Below are 15,823 nucleotides of genomic sequence, written 5' to 3'. Positions count from 1 at the left end.
CAGTGTCTGTAGGAGGAGGTGCTCAGTGATCATATCTGTATGTCATTCACTAATAGTTACCTTGTGTAGCAGTGCTTCTCACAGTGTCTGTAGGAGGAGGTGCTCAGTGATCATGTCTGTATGTCATTCACTAATAATTACCTTGTGTAGCAGTGCTTCTCACAGTGTCTGTAGGAGGAGGTGCTCAGTCATCATGTCTGTATGTCATTCACTAATAATTACCTTGTGTAGCAGTGCTTCTCACAGTGTCTGTAGGGGGAGGTGCTCAGTGATCATGTCTGTATGACATTCATTAATAATTACTTTGTGTAGCAGTGCTTCTCACAGTGTCTGTAGGAGGAGGTGCTCAGTGATCATGTCTGTATGACATTCATTAATAATTACTTTGTGTAGCAGTGCTTCTCGCAGTGTCTGTAGAAGGAGGTGCTCAGTGATCATGCCTGTATGATATTCACTAATAATTACCTTGTGTAGCAGTGCTTCTCACAGTGTCTGTAGGAGGAGGTGCTCAGTGATCATGTCTGTATGACATTCATTAATAATTAATTTGTGTAGCAGTGCTTCTCGCAGTGTCTGTAGAAGGAGGTGCTCAGTGATCATGCCTGTATGATATTCACTAATAATTACTTTGTGTAGCAGTGCTTCTCACAGTGTCTGTAGGAGGAGGTGCTCAGTGATCATGTCTGTATGACATTCATTAATAATTACTTTGTGTAGCAGTGCTTCTCGCAGTGTCTGTAGAAGGAGGTGCTCAGTGATCATGCCTGTATGATATTCACTAATAATTACCTTGTGTAGCAGTGCTTCTCACAGTGTCTGTAGGAGGAGGTGCTCAGTGATCATGTCTGTATGACATTCATTAATAATTACTTTGTGTAGCAGTGCTTCTCGCAGTGTCTGTAGAAGGAGGTGCTCAGTGATCATGCCTGTATGATATTCACTAATAATTACTTTGTGTAGCAGTGCTTCTCACAGTGTCTGTAGGAGGAGGTGCTCAGTGATCATGTCTGTATGACATTCATTAATAATTACTTTGTGTAGCAGTGCTTCTCGCAGTGTCTGTAGAAGGAGGTGCTCAGTGATCATGCCTGTATGATATTCACTAATAATTACCTTGTGTAGCAGTGCTTCTCACAGTGTCTGTAGGGGGAGGTGCTCAGTGATCATGTCTGTATGACATTCATTAATAATTACTTTGTGTAGCAGTGCTTCTCACAGTGTCTGTAGGAGGAGGTGCTCAGTGATCATGTCTGTATGACATTCACTAATAATTACTTTGTGTAGCAGTGCTTCTCGCAGTGTCTGTAGAAGGAGGTGCTCAGTGATCATGCCTGTATGATATTCACTAATAATTACCTTGTGTAGCAGTGCTTCTCACAGTGTCTGTAGGAGGAGGTGCTCAGTGATCATCTGTGTGTGTCTGACAGTCCCCTACTCATTAGCTTGTGTAGCAGCGCTTCTCACAGTGTCTGTAGGAGGAGGTGCTCAGTGATCATGTCTGTATGACATTCACTAATAATTACCTTCTGTAGCAGTGCTTCTCACAGTGTAGGAGGAGAAGCTCTGTGATCACTTCTGTGTGTATTACTTTCTCCGCCATTGTCCTTGTTAAACGGGCAAAGAAATTTCCCCACGTCCGCACAAGCCATGCCCCAGGTGGCATAAATAGAGCAACATTTTACCTAAGCCACACCCACTTCCATTTAAACCACATCCCCTTTTTATTCTGTAAATCATTATACTTGGGTGGTGTGGATTAATTAACTTAATAAGATTTCAAATGCTGGTTCCTCTATTAAACAGCACACACTGGATTCATTATGTAGATAAATGTTTATTTTTTTAATGCCTATCTTACAAGTATGTGTAATTATTATGCAGCAATCTTTGTCCATGAACCAGTATTGGCACAATGGGTATACTTCAAGCACTGGTAAAAGCTGGCATCACACGGACCATTTCAAATGCAGCGTTCTACACCCGGAAAAGTGCAGAGATGTGATAACCCTCAATGCAGCATTCCTAGTTAATTGGTCAATTCTCATTGACCTGTTGCTTCCCCTTAGTGGAGCGACCAACAGAAATCTGCATTTTCTGTGATTGGCCCGCCAGCCCCCCAGTTGTATTCAATACAGATATACAGATATGTTGTCCTATCTAAGGGCAAATTAATACATCTAATCATAAGATTAAGTGAGAGTTCCACCTTTAATATAGAATTCTAACTATAAGAGTTCATAAAAACCAGAGAACTGCAATGTTACTGATATACTGTATACTGATAAAGTTTTATTTGAAGGCTATTTAGCCATGGATCAGTTATGCATTATAATTATAATTATTACCGTATGTTACTGTATTTGGCAATAACCCTTCTTTTATGTCCTTATATTATTATTACTACTGTTTATAAACCTACAGTCATGGCCAAAAGTGTGAGAATGAGTATTGGTTTTCACAACGTTCGCTGCTTCAGTGTTTTTAGACCTTTTTGTCAGATGTTACTATGTTATACTGAAGTAAACTTACAAGCATTTCATAAGTGTCAAAGGCTTTTATTGTCAATTACATTAAGTTTATGCAAAGAGTCAATATTTGCAGTGTTGACCCTTCTTTTTGAAGACCTCTGCAATTCGCCCCGACATGTTGTCAATCACCTTCTGGGCCACATACTGACTGATGGCCGCCTATTCTTGCCTAATCAATGTTTGGAGTTTTTCAGAATTTGTTGGTTTTTGTTTGTCCAACCGCCTCTTGAGGATTGACCACAAGTTCTCAATGGGATTAAGATCCTGGCCATGGACCCAAAATTTCGATGTTTTGATCCCCGAGCCACTTAGTTATTACTTTTGCTTTATGACAAGGTGCTCCATCATGCTGGAAAAGGCATTGTTCATCACCAAACTGTTCTTGGATGGTTGGGAGAAGTTGCTCTGGGAGGATGTTTTGATACATTCTTTATTCATGGATGTGTTCTTAGGCAAAATTGTGAGTGAGCCCACTCCCTTGGCTGAGAAGCAACCCCACACATGAATGGTCTCAGGATGCTTTACTGTTGGCATGACACAGGACTGATGGTAGCGCTCACCTTTCCTTCTCGGGACAAGCATTTTTCCAGATGCCCCAAACAATCTGAAAGGGGATTCATGAGAGAACATGACTTTACCCCAGTCCTCAGCAGTTCATTCCCTGTACCTTTTGCAGGATATCAGTCTGTCCCTGATGTTTTTCCTGGAAAGAAGTGGCTTATTTGCTGGCCTTCTTGACACCAGGCCATCCTCCAAAGTCTTCACCCCACTGTGTGTACAGATGCACTCACACCTGTCTGCTGCCATTGCTGAGCAAGCTCTGCACTGGTGGTGCCCCAATCCTGCAGTTGAATCAACTTTAGGAGACAGTCCTGGCTCTTGCTGGATGTTCTTGGGCTCCCTGAAGCCTTCTACACGACTATTGAACCTCTCTCCTCGAAGTTCTTGATGATCCGATAATTTTTTTCTGTGCAATCTTACTAGCAGCAATATCCTTGCCTGTGAAGCCCTTTTTGTGCAAACTAATGATAACGGCACATGTTTCCTTGCAGGTAACCATAGTTAACAGAGGAAGAACAATGATTTCAAGCACCAGCCTCCTTATAAAGCTTCCAGTCTGTTATTCTCAATCAATATGACAGAGTGATCTCCAGCCTTGTCCTCATCAATACTCTCACCTATGTTAATGAGAGAATCACTGATCTGATGTCATCAGGTTCTTTTGTGGCAGGGCTGAAATGCAGTGTAAATGTTGTTTTTAGGATAAAGTTCATTGTCAGGGCAAAGAAGGACGTTGAAATTAATTGCAATTCATCTGATCACTCTTCATGACATTCTGGAGTATATGCAAATTGCCATCATAAAAACTGAGGCAGCAGACTTTGTGAAAAAAAATATTTGTTTAATTCTCAAAACTTTTGCCCATGACCGTATGTGTGGGGTTATGTGCATTGTCTTCATTATTTAGAACATTTTCTAATATAAAATTTAAAAATATATCAGAAAAACTCGATAATGCCCTGTACATATGTGTCATATTTTACTAAACTTAACGCTCTTTTAATGCTAAATGCTATTACAAGTATCATCTGACATTTTAGTCACTATTACTTGAGAATTATTTGGATATTGTTTTATATCCTTCCCTGCTTTATAACAGTAAATGATCTTTCATTTCCAGCCCCCAGTCAGCTGCGTAGAGCAAACCATGGATGATGACAGACATCATTTTGAGAAGTTGGAAGGGTCAGAGTATTTATTAAACTCTGGAATTGTCTTCACCTGACTTAATTTAAGGACTGACAAATCAATAAAGCCTTTTGGCCTCTTTGTCAATCTGTTAAAATCATCAAATACATAGTTACCGTGCAATAAAATGCTCAGAAATATCTCACATTAAGGTTTGTGCTCTGCAGAGATGCCGATTGTTTTGTATAAGCCCAATAAATGTATATATGTTTTATCTATCACTGTAACAGTGATTATTAGATTGATTACAGGTATATTTTATATAATGAATAACATCCTGGATAATATGTTGATTACTATTATTATTAGGTGTTTCAGGACAGGTTTATTAAAGGGTAGAGTGACTGATGCCAAAAAAATTCAAAGTATCTGCTGAAGTATATTCATCTAAGCTATTGGTGGTACTTTATAACACACCAGCAGATTGTACATTTGGGGACCTCTTTTGTGCTCTACATACACTTGGGTTTACACCCTACAGTGCTGCGCCACACAATAGAACAGCTCATTGGCTTATGTGCCCCCATCTCCTCCCTTCAGCTCGTCCTCCCTTCTCTCCCCTCCTGTCTCCTCACCCATTCTTCTGCTCCATTGTAGCCTGCCTGGAGTTTCTGAAGTATTGGTACTTTTTGTTCATTGTTCTGTATGGTTTCACCCTGTATAGTCTACTGTTCGTACTGTGTGCTGCGCTGCGGATACCTTATGGCGCCTGACAAATACATGACAATAATAATAATAATAATAATAATAATAATAATAATATGTGTCCTTGGATGTATTTCTCTGTGTTTGACCTGTCCACCATTACAGAGGTGAAAACGTTAGATCCAAGCCATGTCCAGGTTATAAAGAATGATCTCAATATAATAATTCTGAAGGCTTCTGTTGCCTTCATCTTGTCACTACATATCATTGTATCTAGGCCAAGTGTTTAAAAGAACAATAGCCCTACATGTTTTATTTCCCCTTTGTATTCATGTACTGTAACTATTAGGGAATTACTTTGTATATATACTTGTGTTAGAAAACTTTACTTAGTTCCAATGTCAGTCTGATTGAGGCACTCATCATCTAGTACAGCTCTATTATTCACTTTCTCCTCCCTAGACTTCCCTTATCTCCTCCCAGAGCCCTCCTGTCAATCTTACTGATGTGGAACAAATACAGAGAATAATCCCCCAGCACACTGCTTTAACCAGTGGGCGATTTGTCTCTACATTTGTTCCTTTCTGAATAACCCCACCCTTTCAGGCACCTGCTATGAACCTATAAATTGATGAGTAACTTCCACTTCTGTCTTGTTAATCTTATTGATGTGTTAGAATCTTCTCACAATGCAATAGATTTATAGTTATAGCATCATTGAGGGGCAGAGTAGGATGTTTTGGGGGTGTTTAGAGGTACAGAAAGGTCATAGCCTGCATAGAGGGACAATATAGGACTATGTCTAGAACATATACCCTTAAAAAGTGGGAGGCACATATAGAAACCGTTGTAATTCCTACACTGTTCATCTGATTTGGATGTAAATACCCTCAAATTAAAGCTGAAAGTCTGCAGTTAAAGCACATCTTGTTAGTTTCATTTCAAATCCATTGTGGTGATGTATAGAGCCCAAAATATGAGAATTGTGTCGATGTCCCAATATTTATGGACTTGACTGTACTATGGTTAACTGGAAGACCTTGCCTTAAGGAAATAATTTCACCATTTGTTCCAGAAGTTTTCTTTGTAAAATATTTTAGTGCAATAAAGAGTTTATTATTATTATTATTATGTTACGGGGGTGACACTTATGAATGTATTGCGTATGTGTGATGTTCCCGCAAGCGTGTTCCTTATCTGTCCGCTGCTGTTGCTGCCTGCAAGAGACGCGAGGACTGAGGTGGGACCAATAATTACGCGTTGAGAATACATTCAGCCAGTGACCACATCTATCTGCCTCGTTGCTGCAGAGACTTTTAAATTGCTAATAATTTAATAAGCTAACAAAGTTAATTAATTATAAGAGAAATATTTTTTATTAGCTAAGATGTTAAATTTATCAAATAAAAAATAACAATTAAATGTAAATTCTGTGTATGCACTTTGTAACTCCTGCTCTTTTTGTATATATTTGCTTTTGGTGTCCAGCGGAATTCTGGTAAGGGCTTAGGGGCTAGATTTACTAAGCTGCGGGTTTGAAAAAGTGGGGATGTTGCCTATAGCAACCAATCAGATTCTAGCTGTCATTTTGTAGAAGGTACTAAATAAATGAAAGCTAGAATCTGATTGGTTGCTATAGGCAACATCCCCACTTTTTCAAACCCGCAGCTTAGTAAATCTAGCCCTAGGTGTGATGAGGGTGAGATAAAGGTTGCGGGGCACTGCTGCAAAGGAAAGGGGCTGATAGAAAGTAATTGTCAAATAATTTCAAACTCATCCCAAAAAATAAAATGCATATATAGTCATGAACAAATCATTGCAATAAAATTAACTTTAATATCATTAAATTAATGATGACTCATGATGATTTTATAACCTCTAAAGTAATCTTATTTCATAATACCTATCGGTTCCCCCTTCTGCAAACCAGACTTACTCTAAATCAAAATGTCTCAACCATGGGAAATCTGGCCCTGATAGCAGAAGAAAACTTTCCCATGGGCCTGTTCCTTATTATTATTATTACCATTTATTTATCTAGTGCCACTAATTCCTTAGCGCTGTTCAGAGAACTCACTCACATCAGTCCCTGCCCCATTGGGGCTTACAGTCTAACTTCCCTAATACAAACAGACACACAGACTAGGGTCAATTTAATAGCAGCCAATTAACCTACCAGTATGTTTTTGAAGTGTGGGAAGAAACTGGAGCACCCGGAGGAAACCCACGCAAACACGGGGAGAACACGGGGAGAACATACAAACTCCTCACAGATAAGGCCATGGTCGGGAATTGAACTCATGACCCCAGTGCTATAAGGCAGAAGTGCTAACCACTGAGCCACCATGCTGCCCAGTACAGGAAGTGCTGTTACTCAAGCAGGTTAGCTAGGTTTGCCCTGAAGTTGCCATTTGACATCACTCCTCTCTTTCCATTCTTGCACACTTTGATTGCTGACATTGTTGTAAAACCTTTTCTATTTAAATCAACAACACATAAATAGTTTGCAGTTGATTTGAATATTCTGTAAGACTAGATGGGGCACCAAGCCATCTACATCTATATTATTTACTTGTATAGTTATTATATCCACAATATACCATGTGCAATGTACAGTATGTATCCTTTTATATATATTTATTATAACTCTGCTTGTTTTATTTATTGTTTGCAGGTCCCTGGGGCAGATGCATGGGAGATGAATGTGGACCTGGTGGTATCCAAACACGGGCCGTTTGGTGTGCCCACATTGAGGGATGGACCACTCTCCCCACAAACTGTAAACAGACCGATAGACCTGAAAACCAGCAAAACTGTTTTAGGGTTTGTGACTGGCACAAAGAACTCTACGACTGGCAGCTGGGCAGCTGGAACCAATGCACGCCGGTCACGTCAAGGGTATCAGAAAAACCTTCGGAATGCACAAAAGGGGAGGAGGGGGTTCAGTCCCGAGAGGTCGTCTGTCTACAGAAGGCAACGGATGCAGAAGCAGACGATAGTATATGCGAATACTTTGAGCCCAAACCCCGGCTAGAACAAGGTTGTCTTATTCCCTGTCCGCAGGATTGTATCGTGTCTGATTTCTCTTCCTGGACAGAATGCTCCAAATCCTGCGGCAATGGATTACAACACCGCACGCGGCACGTGGTAACCGTGGCACAGTTTGGAGGATCGGCTTGCCCCAACTTGACGGAATTTCAGGTCTGCCAAACGTCACCGTGTGAAGGAGAAGAAAATATGTACAGTCTAAACGTTGGACCCTGGAGCTCGTGCTCATTGTCGCTTTCTAGACACGTGAGACAGGCCGGAAAGAGGGGAAAAAATAGGGAGCGGGCGAAAGACAGAGACAAAACCGTGAAAGACCCAGAGGCTCGGGAGCTCATTAAAAAGAAGAGAAATCGCAATAGAAAGAACCGTCAAGAGAACAGATACTGGGATATACAAATTGGGTATCAAACCCGACTGGTGACCTGTATGCACAAAAATGGAAAAACTGCTGCACTAAGGTAAAGCTTTATTATGTATTATTATTATTATTATTATTATTATTATTATCTGATAAGGCGCCACAATGGGTGCGCCTTGCTGTATAGAGAGGATACAACAAAACAGTAAATAGCATTACAGCACAATACAATAAACACATTGCAGTATAATTCACAACACAACTACCAATAGCCGCATAAGGCAATGAGTTGCGAGGGGGAATAGCAACACACTATAACTAAAAGAAGAAAGGAGGGATGAATCAGTGCAAGATCAACCTCTGCCAAGGAGCCTGGGTGCAATTACAGGATCGGAGCCAGTGATTAAGCTGTGAAGACAAGGAAGTTGTGGAGACTGAGGGCAGAGAACCTAGGGAGGAGGTGCAAGACATAGCAGGCGTGCAGAAAGCATAGGTAACAAAAGGAGCAGGACAGGAGGGAAGAGGACCCTGCTCGTGGCAGCTTACAATCTACCTTGCAATTTTTCTGACATCTAAATACATAATGCAACAGTGTTCCATCACCAATGGTGCACGCAGGATTTTTAAGGGGTTTCCCCCCCACCCCAAAAAAAAAAAAACGAGAGAGCTGCTATATAGTACAGTGGTGCCGCTATGTGGGGCACTTCTTTAGCGGAGGGGTTTCTGAAGACCCAGAAAACCCTTCTGCGTGCGCCCCTGATCACCCTAAATCGCCACTGCCGCTTGCTTTATAAATATAGTGCGACGGAATGTTTTCTCTACATCTTAAAGGTGGCGGAGAATTCAAAGCTTTTTGGCTATCGCTGCATTCTAAAAATATTTATTGAAAATATTTTGAATGTCCAACAGGACACTTTTCTTATCAGCAGACTGGAGTAGTGTTGTCACTTGTGTAACAGACTAATTTTTAAGGTGTTCCATGAATGAATGTAAACTTATGTATAATACGGAATAATGTGCACTATATGGTAACATAACAATTTAACAACATAACAATTGTAACAACATAACAATTTTTTTAACTCACTTTAGAGTTCCTTCTATAAAAACACTCAGCCTGCAGCAAACACCATTCATGATGTTACATACAAATAACAAATTGCTTTTGCCTATCAACTTGTGATCTTATGTTGTACTGAACATTTAAAGAAATAAATATTGCCTAAATAATATATTATATTTACCCCTTTTAAGTTGTACGCAGTGGTACATCCCCTTGAAATCATTTTGTACAGTAAAATGAACAACCCCTTTAAGCATTTGTACTACACAACCATTTGATGTCTATTTAAGCAAAGACGTTTTAACTCTACACTACTAATATCTATTTGGGGAATTATCCAGTTTTATTCTCAAAATGAAAAATTGTTACTGTTTCGGCTCAACCGGCTGAACAATAAAATTAAAAAAAGGACTAATTACCCTAATAGGTCCCACGTCCCTTATAATTAACCAACACTTGGTAATTAGTTAGGCATATCATGGTAGATTGCCATTACTCAGGGAACTGTAAAGTAAATATGCGTCTTAATTGTAGTAAATTATTGTTATCATTAATCAGGTTTTAAACTGGTACGTTGTAATAATTTTTTGTAACTCAGCGGTGTCTCACTAATAATATATAGAAATATTGATTGTTAAATGACAGAGGACAACTGTGTAATAAATAACTTTTAATATTTTTTGAAGTTTTGTCTTTTGACTAGCATTAGTGTTTTTGTTTGGTTCATGCATAAACGTAAAGTCATAGGTGAATTTTGGATAGGAAATTGAACAGTAGCTCTTCCAGAATAATAAAATAAAATCTAACTTTCAATGGTCTTTTCGGAATTTTTGGAAACTAGTGCTAGATTGTCAAACCTGCAACTTTTTGGTTGGATGGGCCCTTAACTATCTACTGACCGCAGAAAGGCTTAAGGGTTATTTTGTTCAAACGGCAATTCTATTAAAGACAAAAAACGATGGGCTTTGTCTTTAATAAAAGTGCTATTTTAAAAGATGATTTCAAACCTCCAGGAATCGTATAGTAAATATACTCCTCAAACTCAATGAAATCTTAGAGGCCGTTTAAAAATGGGGCATAGTGACAGCTTCCAGTTCTAGCCCTATCACTGTTACATAGGGGTTAATGTGATCGCCAAGCAGCCGGATGCAAGACTGGGATTATAAAGTTAACATAACTTCCTGGAGGTAGCGGCAGCCATGGGAGAGCTGGAAAGAGAAGATCTATATCAGGATTAGATCACTATTACTAGTAATTTATTTCTGCAAATGGACTGGACAAAATATTAAAATTGCAAAATACAAATAGGCCAAAACTGCCAACTTTTCCTCAGTGGCTTCAGGGAGATCCCGGGGGAAGGTGGGCGTGCGGGGGCAGGGCTTGATGAAGTGCATCATTTTGGCCCCACCCCCTAAAGGATTGTCACAATTTTGGCCAATTACAGCAGGGGGAGGGGCTAAGATGATGCAATATTTACGTCATTAAGCCCCCCACGTCCCCCCCCACCACTTATCTATTGCGGGGGCAAGAACCAGGAGGTTGCCTTTCTCTCCCATGAGCCCATGAGGTCTACCAGAAATGTGGGAGTCTCCCGGACATTCCAGGAGAGTAGGCAACTATGCGTTAAAGAAAAGCAGCTAATGAATCTCTAGAGACTGAAGTGTGTTTTTTATTTCTGTCTCCATTACTGAAGTCATGTTGTCTTACCTGTCAGTCTTTGATTAAATCTTGGTCTCCATGAAAATGGCCACCTCCATAGACATCAATACATGGACATAGGACACAATTTCTGAACTGTGTCATCATGCCACAGATGGCGAAGCCAACCATGTCTTGTACTGGCTCAGCATCAGGGAGAATGCCAGACTCTTCAGGGAGTGAGGGAGATCACCCCTATTTCAGGGAGTCTCCCTGACATTCAGGGAGAGTTGGCAAGTACGATATAGGCTTACAAAATAAGCCCCATCTATTATCTAGGCTCCTTTCTTGCCCCTTCCCACAAGATAATATCAGGCATTCTCTATGTCTGCGAAATTTTTTGCAAGAAAGTCACGCAGAATAATCTGAAACCTACAAAAAGAGATTCAATTGTCCCTAATTTCTGTCCACTGTACACACTATATCCATTTACTTCCGCCATAAGGATCTTTTCAGCTGTATTTTGAGTTAGGAATAAATCCAGGCGTTGCAGTGCGCATCTTGTCAAAACCAGGTGCAGACAGCTGTAGAGTTGTGGGAGCCCTGTCCTAGCTCAACTATAAATTGCAGTGTAAAAATAAAGGTGCCCAATATTTGTGCTACATGCAAAACAGTATTTTTCCTGCATGCCAAACAAGTTTGCATTTGAACCACTTACTTTGCAACATAGTTTGTCCAGGAGGACATTTGCACGCTGTAGCTGGATTTGCTCCTAAATCTAAATCTATATACTGTATTATACACAAAAATAAATTGATTATATGGACCAATTAGTCATTTTCTGACATTAAATTATAATTGGATTGAGCGATCTTCTCTTTTCAACAATAAGTTATGTAGCATTTCTTTATATATGCTTTACATTCAAAGACTTCTCATGAACTCACCATGATTTTTCTTTAAGTACCTTGGACTCAGATAAAAATATCTCCAGCCACAGAAGTACAGATGATTTATTCACAACTGAATAATGTTTTTTCTTTTTTTTTAAGCAATTAAACATATAACGGGTATAAAAAAAATGAACCAGCATGCCAAATCTGTGAAAAAAAAAAGTTCAGGAAAAAATTGTGAAACGAAATCCATGACGCATTTCTGACATTAAAAGAATTTACAGAAGCCCAAAAAGTAATTTCATATTTGCATCAAAACAGTTGCAATCCAGTTGTAATCCTCCCTTATTCAAATTAGTTTAGAAATAATCCCACCCAAAATTAAACATTTAGTTTTGGGTGAAGGTCATAAAGATGAAATAAATTGCAAGTTTTACTTAGCTTCGGTTTGGAATTATCTCAGTCCAGGGAGTACAATTCAGCTTTGCAATTCTTTATGTTATGACTAGGCAGCAGTATAATCAATTCCTCTCCTGTATGAACCATGCAAATTCATATTGTAAGAGCATCGACAACAATGCTGCCTATTTTTATTAAGCAGGTGACAGTACTAGATAGGATTGCAATGCTAACCTGCTGCAATCTTAGTGAGGTCCCACTGGATTGAAGTAACTCTAGACTGAAGTTAAAATAGAATGTGGGGAGGCATGAATCGGGTCTTTTCTGACTGGTCCACCCCTGAAAAAACTAATTTAAAGTAAAAAAAACAAAAAAAGGTTAACAAAAGTTTTAAATAAAAAGTTAAAAAGGTCCATCTCTCCCCCAGTTTCTTTTCCAGTCCCCATAATTGTGTCACAAATTCTCTGTGAACTGACGCATTTTGCATGCAAACATGCATAAATTTCACTCAAAATGTACATGGTCTCAAATCTACAAAAAGTCACCTTTTCCCCGTTTTTTTCCACCTACTCCGAACCCTGTCCCCACTTACACTAAGGATTTGTGTTGCCATCATAACATAACTTCAAGAAGAAAACTAAAAGCTTATAAAACTAACATGTAGAGATTTGTCTCTGATCTTTATAACTCCATTAGATTATGTACAAAGTATTCATATTTGGAATCAGGAGAAGTAGCTGGGTACATTTTATATTCCGCTTGTGGGTTTGCACTAATTGCCTAAAAGTAGCTTTGGGAAAAAAAAATATAAAAAAGTGTGTCACATTCTGTCTGGTTCCATTTTCCCCTATATATACCTTATAAAGTAAAATATATTTATTCCAATGTGCTACCAAAATGCAAACCCTATCTGTCTTGGGGAAAAACAAACAAAAGAAAAGTAGAAGAAAAAAGCACACGTAATAAGGGGTTTTGTAATAACCCTCCAACCATTAAGAGGTTAATTACTATTGTGCTAAATTATTTTTGTTCTATTTTTTTTATATACTTATACTTTGTGTTTCATTATGTATTTTCCTTACTTCTGTGAAAGAAAAGCAGTCACCTGTCGTCTTGTAAGATAATTCTATATGTGACGGGTTGCTGTATAGGGGAGGGAATGTGTCAAGTCCATGCGGGGGGTTTGCTCTGCAGATTTTATGCACTGCAATCTCTGACTGAGGTAAATGTGAAGGATGAAGACAGAAATGAAGGAGAGAATCTGTAAGTATTGCTCAGAGTCAGCATACTTAGCAAGTGTTCATATACTATATTTGTCCCATGGATCAGCCGTGTCCTGAAATGGTTATCCCAGTGAAAGATATTCTTATTGTTATCTAGTGATGCCAGAGGTTGCCAAAGAGGAGGATATCAGTCACAACTGTTTATATGGGTATTAACACCACTTATGTATTGCAAAACATAATTTATTCTAAGTCAAGGAGAGGATAGCTTGATCCAGTACATTACCGTGGCTGTCTGTGAAGTCACATTTGGTGTATAATATGTTACATCTGGAATATTTTCAGATCTTAGTATGTATTACTACATCATTATCACCATTTATTTATATAGCGCCACTAATTACGCAGACCTGTACAGAGAACTCATTCACATCAGTCCCTGCCCCATTGGGGCTTACAGTCTAAATTCCCTAATATACACACACAGACTAGGGTCAATTTGTTAGTAGCCAATTAACCTACCAGTATGTTTTTTTGGAGTCTGGAAGGAAACCGGAGCATCCGGAGGAAGCCTACGCAATCACGTGAAGAACATAAAAACTCCACACAGATAAGGCCATGGTTGGGAATCGAACTCATGACCCCAGTGCTGTAAGGCAGAAGTGCTAGCCGCTAAGCCAACGTGCTGCCTACATTAATTAATATTACACAATATATGATGATTTCTATTTGTTGCTTTGATCTATTGTGGATGAGATGCAGGTATTAAATGGTTTATCCATCTAAAATGTATTTCCCCCAATGTTCCCTATTTTAATATTTATAACGGCCAAAGAACGATGATCGCCAATGCTGTAGATGCTGTACAGCTCCTAGGTCCAGGATGTAAGTTGTCCCAGATGCCTTGGTTCAGCTAATTAGGCACAGGTTGTGTCAATATTACATTGGACCCTTTAACTTGCACACCAGGGAAAAACTTGTTTACTGCACTAGAATTTCTTTTTGTTTGTGCGTTGTTCAGAGCTTGGCTCCTACAAGAATTGAGCTCTGGCGACATCCCTTGGTTCCTGGGGACCAGTCTGGAAATATTACAAGCTTTTCCCAACTGTCTGATCTTCCATGTACATTATTCAATATAATATAATAAGGTGCGCTCGCTCCCCTTCCGCTGCCTGTGGAGATCTTGTTGAAATCATCACTGGGGTTTCTGTAGAGGAGGAAAAGCCTCTGAATATAGTAATGCCAAACAATGCCAAATCGTAAAACTTGGGTTTACATACTCATACAGGATATAGAAGAAAATAAGAGTCATTAAATAAGTTGAAAAAAAGATTAATACAACAATAGACTCACTATTTATACATACACTTTATTAACCATTATTAGCAAAACAAATTTGGTATCATTATGAGCATTATAAATTGTATAATATAATACACTTTGGTCTGCTTTAAATGCAACTTTCTTTAAAAAAAAAAAAAAAGATTAAAAGTCACTTAAATAGACATCAATATATAAAAAAATATTTCCAATGAAAAAAGCAGGAGAAAATGTGAAAGTTGGTCGGTTCATACAGATGCCTATTTATGGTAGGGGAAAAGTCCTTTCTTGGGCGAAAACGGGTGTTGTTTACATTTTTTTTTTCAATAAAACTTTTTAATAAAGCAAATATGGAAATTGCGAACGGTATATGTCAATCAGCAGTGTAGAAATAGGAATATTACAATCCCAAAGTTACATGGAAGGAAATATCAGGGAGCGATAGACATATGTAATGCAACGATTCCAATGATATTGACATAGATCAAAGCAAAGCTGTCGACACATTAGTCAATTGAAATATAACGTCATGTAATCATGACGGAAGTCCCAGGTGCGGCATAATATGAAACAGGAACTGTTATTGCGGTACAATTGTCGCCGAATGAGTACTGCCGATATTACCCAAACACCACAAATTAAAACAAGTATCTCCAAATAGGACCATGTTGTATTCAGGGTCTCTTGTCAATATAAGGAAATCAGTATGGAGATCATCATCATCATCAACATTTATTTATATAGCGCCAGCAAATTCCGTAGCGCTTTACAATTGGGAACAAACATTGATAAGACAATACTGGGTAATACATACAGACAGAGGTAAGAGAACTTCAGATGAAAGCAAATTGCTATTCTCCAGTAAAAACAGAGAGTCTCCCACCAGAAGTCTGGTTTCATTCCAAGGTATACCGAGGTATATTTAAAACGACTGATTCTAGTATTTGATGGAGCTAGAC

The 15,823-nt window shown here is 38.9% G+C and overlaps 1 protein-coding gene across 1 annotated transcript in view; it reads left to right on the top strand.

Annotated features, from left to right (window-relative positions):
- The window catches only part of THSD7A (thrombospondin type 1 domain containing 7A), a 212,397-nt gene that overhangs the window by 98,880 nt on the left and 97,694 nt on the right, over positions 1-15,823 (top strand). The window contains exon 2 of the mRNA XM_075214043.1: positions 7,597-8,428. Within this exon, the coding sequence (XP_075070144.1) occupies positions 7,597-8,428 (832 nt within the window). The remainder of the gene's footprint in view (positions 1-7,596; positions 8,429-15,823) is intronic.

The sequence above is a fragment of the Mixophyes fleayi genome, chromosome 5, assembly GCF_038048845.1.
Source record: "Mixophyes fleayi isolate aMixFle1 chromosome 5, aMixFle1.hap1, whole genome shotgun sequence".
NCBI lineage: Eukaryota > Metazoa > Chordata > Amphibia > Anura > Limnodynastidae > Mixophyes > Mixophyes fleayi.
Note: the sequence above shows the minus strand (reverse complement) of the source record. Positions and strands in the feature narration are given on the sequence as shown.